Source organism: Scomber japonicus, chromosome 3 (genome assembly GCF_027409825.1).
Source record: "Scomber japonicus isolate fScoJap1 chromosome 3, fScoJap1.pri, whole genome shotgun sequence".
NCBI lineage: Eukaryota > Metazoa > Chordata > Actinopteri > Scombriformes > Scombridae > Scomber > Scomber japonicus.
In genome coordinates this window covers 10,512,248-10,522,368 of record NC_070580.1, presented here as the reverse complement: position 1 = coordinate 10,522,368, position 10,121 = coordinate 10,512,248, and the positions used below count along the sequence as shown (strand labels likewise).

Below are 10,121 nucleotides of genomic sequence, written 5' to 3'. Positions count from 1 at the left end.
AATCTCGGTGCATGTGATCGGGCCGGCGAGGCAGGAGAGATATGAGCGTTTGACTTGTTAAAAGGGATGTTCTTCACTAAGAGCTTCGTTGGCCCTGACATAACTGGGACATAGTTCTCCTTGTCAAAGTTAATAATCAATTCCCACAACGGGGATAATCTGACAGCAGACCCCCACTGAGCATGACGCCTCCCAACGCAAGCTGTCGTCACATCCCCATATATTAATAATAACCAAAACAGTTACCAATAGCAACTGGAATAACCCCATGTGACCTGTATTCACGAGGTAGTAAACATTCAACAATAGGACTGATGTTCACCGTGTGCTTTGATGTTGGAGTTTGATGCTAATGACTGATAATATAGCGCATCAGGGAGACTGCCTGTGCCTGCAAATTTGGCCAAAGATAAAGGAGCGTTCACTCCTGCGGGCTCTGTATGTGTGTCCAAAGCAAATGACCTCTGAGGATATACTTTTGATTTGTTATATCAGAACACTGGCTATTTTACTTATTTATTTATTTATTTGTAACCTGTGTATGGTACAGTGGCGGCAGGTGTCCCCCGGGGGAGGTGGTGAGATGAGCTGGGCTGCGAGATCGTTCCTCATCTGGACGGAACATTAATAACGCCAGGACCTGGGGAGAAAGCTCCATCTGGGCCACGCTGGTGCAATGTTGAGGGGACAGACCACTGACTCCACAAGTCTATAATCCCTCACAGAGTGCAACAGCAGCCCACAGGCACAGTTGACAAACACGCTCAACTTTATAGTATGGCTTTCCCAGACAATCAAACAGCCTTGAATGGAATACTCCTCTCCTGTGTCCATTCATTTCCACGCTTCCAAGAAAAGATCCCTTAATTAAATGATGCGTTTGCATTGCAACGCATGACACTTCTGACTACAAATGAGCACTGATGAATAATCACATCATTCTTGTGTCTTCCCTTCAGCCTTTATCCTGTGATGGCTTCTGTGTTAAATAACAAATAGACGGTTTCATTGTAAAGCAGGTGAAAGTAATCCAAGCATGTAAGTAAAGACCCTAAGTCAGGGGTGTCAAACTCTTTTTCATTCAAGGGCCACATACAGCCCAATTTGATCTGATGTGGGCCGGACCGTGGAAGGAAGGAGGGAAGAAAAAAAGGAACAAAGGAACGAACGAGAAGGAGACAGGAAAGAAAGATGGAAGGAAGGAATGAAAAGGGAGACAGGAAAGAAAGATGGAAGGAAGGAGGGAGGGAAGAAAGATATGATGGACGGACAGAATGGACGAAAGGGAGGAAGGACAGAATAAAGGAAATAAGGAATGGATGGAAGGAAGGATGAAAGGAACGAAAAGAAGACAGGAAGAAAAAAAAGGGAGGAGGAAATATGGAAGGAAGGACAGATGAAAGGACAGAAGGAAGGAAAGAAAGTGGGCCGGATTGTACCCCTTGGTGGGCCGGTTCTGGCCCACGGGCCGCATGTTTGACATCCCTGCCCTAAGTCATGAAAATATATTTATTAAGTTTATTGTTTGATTGTATTGAGTTCAGGTCAAGTGTTATGGTGTGGTGCAATGATGCTCGATACTGTAGCGGTGCTGCTCAGTGGCTTGTCATTTCCATTTTTATCACCACTCCATATATAAGTGCTTGTTAATCAATACCCTAACAGCAAGGATTCTTACGCTGCGGGAGCCCGAAGCATAGAGGCATGAAGTGTTAACAACATCTCCTACTTCTCCACCTTCATGTCTCAAACTGTGCTATGTACTTTTTTGATTTGTCTACCTCTGTCCAACTTCAACTTTCAACTCTGGATTTCATAATGACACGGTGGGGAAAAAGGCCTCATGCCTAAAGTCTCATTCATGTTTTATTATGTTAGTCAGGCAGCATGGTTTTCATCTTAAGGACTGAGGCATGATTTTTAGTCGTGGGCGAGAAAATGTCTCAGTCTGATCTAAAGGTTTTTAGGTATTTTATTAAGTTTAGTCTAGTCTAGGGCATGGTTACTGAAAAAAAACAAAAACAAAATGGGCCTCATGCAAGAAATTGCTAATATGAACAGATTTGTTTATTGGGTGTCATGTACAAGTGCTCACAACCTGTCATACAATTCATATTTCTCCACAGGTAAAAAAAAACCTCCCACATTTCTCTGTCTTTTTTTTTAGCATCTCACCTCATGTTAAACCTTTCCCTGTTTATTTCTGTCACAGTAAACACTGTTTGGATGGCATATCATTGGCAGCTGTACATATTTTTGGCTTGTTTGCTGAAACTTTTTAAGTTTTTGTCTGCTGATTTCCAATCTAACATTTTTTATGAATGGAACTTGCCCACAAACAAAGCAGAAGTGGTTGTCAAGTACGGCAATTTCAATTGTATCAGTTATTCAAAATGATCAAATCTCACAAACGTGCACCTCATTTGCTGTATCTGACTTGGAATACTCAAATGTGCACACATCACAAAAGAAGATTTGAAGGGTTTTAAGGATAACAATATGACAATGTTATTGCATGAGAGCCAATCTCCATGAAAGTCCCTTGTCTGTAAGATCCCGCTGGGGAGACTGTGTATGGTTGTCTGCCTCTATGCATGAGTACAACACTGTCTGCTGAAAAAGAATGTCGAGATGCAGCTCAAGGTCAGAACTCTGTAAATGTTTCATTCAGGAGATGTCTCCAACCACAGGGCAAACAGAACATCAGTTTCTTGAACAAAAATGTCTCAAGGACTTAAAAACTCAGCAGTTTTAAGTACATTTTCATCAAACCAGAAGAAAGTTCTTTTGTGTCATCTTTTGCTCATATCTAATTGATATTCTAGGATCTTCTTGAGTGTCAGCTATGGCTAACCAACTCTGTGAAAATCACTGAGCAGGCCTGTCTGGAAGAATATGAAGATATTTTGGTGTCATTTCTTCGCAAGAGGGCAGTCAGAGAGATGACTTTGATCTCTTGTGAAGGTAGGGGTGAAAAGATCTAGACTGAAGAGCAATAAATGAGCTCCGTGGAGTGAAGGGGGCATCGCAGTTCTGTCTCAGTAGACTTGTGACTTCCTGTCAGGTTTTTTTTCCTTTTTTTTTTTTCTCCATGGAGCTGTCTCTGCCTGATTGTTTTCCTCAGCTGAGGTAAATCAGGTGCACTAGCCTGAAGCTTCCTTGACTCGTGTTTATTAGTTATTCATTTCCATCAGGTTTATCTGCCTTAGGAAATGTGAAATGCAACATGCTCCCTGCTCAGGTGTTCAACAGCTCAACTGGATCATCCTGTATCTCTCCTGATGCCCAGCAGCACTGTACTACTTGGATCTTAATGGTTGAATGCAGTTTTATTATTAGCAAAACCAAATACAGTCGACGGTGTATTGCCTTATATTCTAGGTCTTGGCCTGGGGTGTTTATAAAAGCATGTGACTAGTGAGTGTCTTTGTAATAATTAATTTAAAGATAACCCCAGATTTAGTCTCTGACATGTGATGTTAGTCTCTATGACATATTGGTGCTGTAGCTACACTGTGGCAAAATGAATCAGAGAAATCTCTTACCTAATAATAAATTCAACAATCAATACCTTGACTCATGCATACATGTTCAAACCAAACAGAAGTGTACAGTAATATTTACCCCTCAGGTTTCAATCCATAATCTCACTTAATAGTCTCAGATTTCTTACAATATTCCCAAAACTGCATCCTGATTTACTGTAACTGACTTAATATTAACTGCAATCTATTTACTACTTATCATATTCACCAATTTAACTGACACAATTTTGTTTTTTTGTATTTTTTTGTAATTTGACAAATACTTTTACAGAAAAATGTCATTTGTTCCTTTAACAGTATAGAAATACTAACTGCTACTAGAGCAGGTGCCTATCAGACTGCATTGGACATTTTCCCCCCTTTTTATAATAGCACTTAGAATACATGAAGTTTCCTCACCATCCACACAGGAGGGTTTGTTGCGTGTCGTCCCGGCCACTTTCCCCGGTAAACAGGAGCACTTGACTGTCTGCGAACGCTCCTCGATACGATTCTTGTTACAGCATCGGTGGGCAGCGATCACCTCACACGTACCTCCCTCTGCAAGCAGATAGGCAGACACAGAGGTACATGGTCAGTGTGTGTGAAGAAACATGTCACAGAAAATGAACACACATGCAGAGGACCTGTGAGTCTTAATGAACTGATTGTAAGTGATTTTAATAGCAAAAATCCACATGAACAACAAAGTAAATAGAAGATAATAGGCTTAAGAAAACTCAACTACTTCACGTCATATCATTTGAGGCACACTGAAGTAAAATTATTGGGCACTCACACTGTAAGTATGTGTAACAAATTGGCCCTCGAGGCATCTCAATTATGTTATCTAATTGCTTCTCACTCAGTGCTGGCTGTCCTCACTCCATACCAATCAGCACATGATGAAGATCACATCATGCACTCAGTATGTATTAATGTGGCTGCCTTTGCATTTTTGATGTCTCCCATATGTTGTCAATATAATTAAAGAGGGATGAATCATTTGTCTCTATTTCTTTTTCCTGTCAGGAAACTTAGATGGCTGACACCTTTGAGTCTCATGCTGTAGCCAATACAGTCTTAGGCTATACTACATAAAAGCATTAACTCAAAAGCATAGGTGACATCAGTTAGAAAAGGTCCTAGTCTGACAAAGGAGGGTGTCAAAAAAATTCTGTGAGAAGAGAATGTGATATGCACCGATGGGGGTGCTGGGTCAAAATAACAATAGGGAGGGTTGCCCAGGGGAGTGAGAGGGGGTGGTGAAGCTGAGGGACATCCTGGAATGAGTGAGACAGAGAGAGAGAGAGAGAGAGAGAACAAGAGGACAAGGTGTGTCTGGCTGCCAGGGACTGACCATGCCAGTGAGTAATGAGGGAGCCACTGGAAGTGCCCCCTTCACACAATTATAAAGCAAGGGGCTAATGCAGCCAGCGGAGCTGCAGGAGAGAGGCCCTCCATCACAGCTCTCCCCTTTCTTTACGCCCCAGGAAAAACTCTTTATCTTCCCTTGACAGCCATTGCAACAGACACCGGCGTCCAACAAACTGGAGCTCATCCCAGGACAGAGGACAGGAGAGGAAAGGAGACGAGACGAGGAGATAGAAGAGAAGAGAAGAGACAGAGAAAAAGCAGAGGGTTAAAGTTATCCTCTCAAATCTACCAAATAGAGTGTAAATAGAGGGAAAGGCAACCAAATGCCACATTCCATCTTGTTTGTGGCTTGTTCCACTCGGCTGTACCACGTTTTAAAGAGGACATCCCGCTGCGGTGAGAAGATGCATTTGCTTCCACTGGCATGACAACAACCGGTGTGTGTTTCTCTGGCTGGGTTGGTTGTGCAAATGTTTGAAATGGCTTGGGTCATGAATTACGGAAGTGAGCTCCCAGCAGCCCAGACAAGTTTGGCAACAGTTTTCTTCTCCCATTCCCATCAATGTCTGCCGTGGCCAGACCAAAGGCCGCTGAGTCCTGGATTAAAAGGCAAACATTTGCAGTCCTGCTGGACTGTTCTGTCGTGCAGTATTAATGTCACTCTCTCAGCGCTTGTTGTTAGATATTTCTGGGCAGGAGGAGGCAGAACACAGACTATAAAAGTGAGGAGAAAAATCCCTTGAGTGTGCTAAAACCACAAACCCCACAATGTGTTGGCTTGTTGAATATTTTACCGACAGCTCCCTGACCTGCAGACTTGCTTTCAAGTCAAAACTGATCTCAATAAGTGAGTTTACATTGCGTCACAGAATACCGAATCGGGTTGAGTCCCCTCAGCAAGCTTCAACACCTGTTTTTCAGGTTAGAATTACAGAAGTGTAACCAGAGAACAAGGGAGAAGGGACAACAAAAGGCAATGTTTTTAATATTCGTGTCACGTTCACCTTTGTGCGTTATGTGAAATGCCTGAAAGTGAGACTTTTAAATTTGGTTCTTCAGTGGGTATCAGGCTATGGAAACAGTTGCTTGTGAGTTAAATGCTCAAGCTTGTATGCAACCCTGTGTCAGAGCCACTTGATCATTTATTTCAATTGGTTATACTATTAACTTTGGCAGAGAAAGATCTGCTCTTTGAGGAATCTTTCATGTGTGCAACAACAGGGAATCTACTGGGAGAACAAATTGCCTGTAACATAACAGTGCAGAATCAAGGACAGATGCAAACATAAATTACTATTAGAGCTTAGCAAATCAATACAAAAGCTTCAATCACAAATCACATTGGGCTGCTAGAGGGAGTTGTGGCAGCAAATACTGTTGGCATGGGTATCAGAAGAGTTATAGTGAGAACTGACTGGGTTATACAGGGTGCCTAGTACACTTGTATGGATGGGATTGGAAGTTTAAGTCAGCTGATGGTTGAATAGGTGATGCATCAACGGTCTGATACTTTGCATGAGTGCAATGACTGATGTCGTATTGACTTGAGCATTCTGCCAGAACTAATGTTATGCTCCATTCTAGATGTTTTCAAGACAGTAGTGTAACAGTTTTGACTGGAAAATCATTCAGTTACATTTTTGTACAGCAGGTTCATCATTGCAGTAGTTAGTTTTGAAGGGAGCCCAGCACTGATGGAAGACTTACATTTGGTCATTGAGATTGGTGCAGGATGTGGGAGTCCAATCAGGGACAGGAGCTGAGAGCAATCATACTTCCAGCTGTTACAGCATGATGCCATGACTTTAACTTCAATATATATTTCTTCTGAAGTTATAATAATGCTTAAAATTCCACTATAATGTAGTGATGTTACTGTACTTAAAAATACATGATAGGGCTAATATAATAGTGAAATATTAATTGTTGAACATGTCTGACTAAATGCACTTAAGTAGGACAGACAAACACTGATGATTAATGATTATTAAAACAATTTAAACCATTATTATTATCCTGTATTTGGGAATATCCCTAACACACACACATTAGTACAAGTTTGTGTGTGTGTGTGTGTGTGTGTGTGTATCAGCAGTGGGGTGAAGTCAAGCCATCAGCCAGGTGGACATTAGGCGTGATCACTATGAACCATCTGGTATGTGGAGGAGAGAGCAGTGTAAATGGCTTCACGATGACTACTGGGCCAGTCACAAGAGCCACTTAAACGACAAATGGCCACTTGGACTAGACATAATCTCATTCAGGTAGCTTGGAGCTCACGGTGGGGTAAATAACCATCCATTATCGGTGTCTGAGTTTGTGTGTGTGTGTGTGTGTGTGTGGTGTGGTTTTGTATGGTGTCTCTGTCTATATGAGTTTGTTTATGCATGTGACATTTGGTAGTATTTCATAACAGATACTTTCTGCTCAAGTGCACAATAGTAACTGCGCATTCCAGTGCTTAATGGGATCGCAACAACTTGAGACGTGACTACGGGTTGTGATGGATGTTTTGCTTGGAGCCTGTCAGCCAACTAAAGGGGTTAAACCAACCTGCTAAGATGGAGTGGGTGGCTGTGCACTCTAGCCTTTGGTGAAGGGAGGTGAAGGGCATCGATGGGACCATCGACTGGTCATTTTTCTCTTGGCGGCCCACAGTGACAGCAGCCATTAAATGACTGGATGAGGTGATTATGTTTAAGGAAATCAATTCTTCATTGTTTTCAGCTTAGCCCAACGGCCAATTAGGAGCTGTTAATGAGGGAAGGTTGTAAAACGTGGCGATAGATAGGGGGAGAAGGAACAGGAGCTAAAGACAAAATGCCACACTTCATATTAGAGTTTTCTGTAGTGTACACAGTGAGGGATTTGCGGCACGAAAAGATAGATTTGAAATAAAGTTGTGCATGTAAACACATTTGTGCACTCACATACATGCATAACACCCATACAGTAGATTAATCACCATTAAGATCTATATACTCCACGACTTCCAATGGGTTATGTCTGTGCATAAACTCAAGGTCATAGTAACATATATGACATATTTATGTATTCATTTTGTGACATCAAAAGACTCCAGGCTCACAGGAATGAGAGTGACAGTTTATTTTTATCCTATGAGTGGCAAAAAAATGTACTCAACTGGCAAGTGATTGCCTTCTGATCTCACTGCAGCTGGCAGTTTTTTGACACAGAAATAAATGCAGGTGCTTTTGACAATGTCACCGGAAAAGGAAAAAAAAAAAAGAACAATAACAACAAAGAAAAGCTCTTTGCACTACACCTTGGCTCAGCTTCAACATCAACAACACTAATCTATGCAGAGTGGCCAAGAGCAGTAATCACTGGCTCACCACCAGCAAATTTTTCACCTCCTCTCTCTCTAACACTCTTTAGCTCTCTCTCTCTCTCATACTGATTCTCTCAGTGCTAGAGTTATTAAGTAATGACATATGGCCAAGGGAAGGAACACAGCAGTTGGGAAAACTTAAGCCTCTCCAGAACTTGTCATAACAACTTAATCAGTGCACGCTCAGGTGAAAATAACTTGTTTCCACCTCCATACTGGAGTGCCGGTTATGTTTTGCCAGAAAGGCAGATGCTGCATCAACCATCCAGTCTGTTTTTCTTTACAGTTTCTCTTTGTTTGTGGGCTTGCTGTCATTCCCCAGTGCATCTGCATCACTAACAATCACCAGCTATACACTGTCTTAGTACTTCTAATTGTCAATTTACATCTCAGGTAGCAACAAGAATTATGGTTAACCATTGCTGGAAAATAAATGTAGATATATACTGAGCTAAGAAATGTAAATGTGATACTCTGGCGTTATTTAAGAAGCAGAATGCAAGCTACATTTCAAAATATTGCTGAAAATTATACATATTTGGAAGACAAATTGAGAATCTCGCATTCGCCAAATGTGTTTTCACTAGAACAAAGTTGCTTTGTACTGTGTGCCAGAGAAGGCAATTCAGCCCCCCACAATGTTTTATTATGCAGCATTGTTTATTGAGATGGTTTATTTCTGTCAACTTTTGTGCTGAATTCATGCATAATGGAAATGACCTTTTTTATTACTTGTGAGGCATAGTTTTAAACATAATAAAATACATCTGATTGAAATGTTGCCAGACATGTTTGGGATTTAAAAAAAAGCTCTTTTCTGTTTGTCCCGATTAGTTTCATGTTTTTCAAATTTAAAGGAAGAAAAAAGAAAGTTATTAATGATCTGTTTCAAGAGGCAACGGCATCAAAGTGGCTGTGGGCCAGCTGTCCCACTGCATATATGTTTAATGACGCTCACCAGAATTTAGCTTTTCATTACTTAAACATCAAGTTGGAACTCCATGAACACTCCTCTTGATTACTCAGGATAATGTTTAAACATGCTACAAAGCACTGTCGAGTGGCTTCCAAATGGGGGCCTTGGAGGCAGTGCCAGGGAACAACTTTTCATGTCCTTCCTCTTGGCAACTGATACTGTTTATATTTTTTATCAGAAATTACACAACCCTCATTTACTCTTCCTGCTTCTGTAATGGGAACAGTTAAAATGGATAGTGTGTGAGGAAAAAACCTCTAGGAGGAGCAGAATTAGACCTTACTGCTATACTTTCATGTCAGAGTATTAACACGACACTGATGGTATGTATAAGAAAGGGTTGCCTGTTGATGAAAGCATGAAACAACATCATTAACGCCACTTAAGGTTTGGATGCAAAGTAGTTCCTTGCAGTGGTGAATTTCTCATGGCTTTTGACGGTAAATAGTCCACTAGGGTTTGAGCCCTAGTCACTTGTTCTCACTCTGAAGTGAGCTGACTCTCACCAATGAATAATAAAAGGTAGCCTCAAGCAGGAACGCCACCAGAACAGCTCGCACCATTTACCACAAAGCACATCTAAAGAAGTGGGAGGAATGCCAGCTTTGGGAGTTTGTATGGCGCAGAATGTCTTTAAGAATAACAAACAAATTAATCTCAGGCGTTGTTAACCATCTAATCTGAAAACCTCCTGAGCCGCTGATGTATCAGGCGTTGGAGTGGATTCAACGGTTATCATCAGCAGCACCCTGTTGCAGTTGTTCGTATGGTTTCTCTGACCTCAGCCAGTGTGAAGGCTTCAGGCTGGTTTCTCACTAACCGTTTTGTGGCCTGGATTTCACTTTCCTCCTAAGGCAGCATCACCCACAGTAATGGCAGTAGACAAACAAGC

The 10,121-nt window shown here is 41.5% G+C and overlaps 1 protein-coding gene across 1 annotated transcript in view; it reads right to left on the bottom strand.

The window, feature by feature from the left end:
• Positions 1–10,121, bottom strand: part of LOC128355878 (chemokine-like protein TAFA-1) — a 101,386-nt gene that overhangs the window by 8,390 nt on the left and 82,875 nt on the right. Inside the window, exon 2 of the mRNA XM_053316256.1 lies at positions 3,945–4,085. Within this exon, the coding sequence (XP_053172231.1) occupies positions 3,945–4,085 (141 nt within the window). The remainder of the gene's footprint in view (positions 1–3,944; positions 4,086–10,121) is intronic.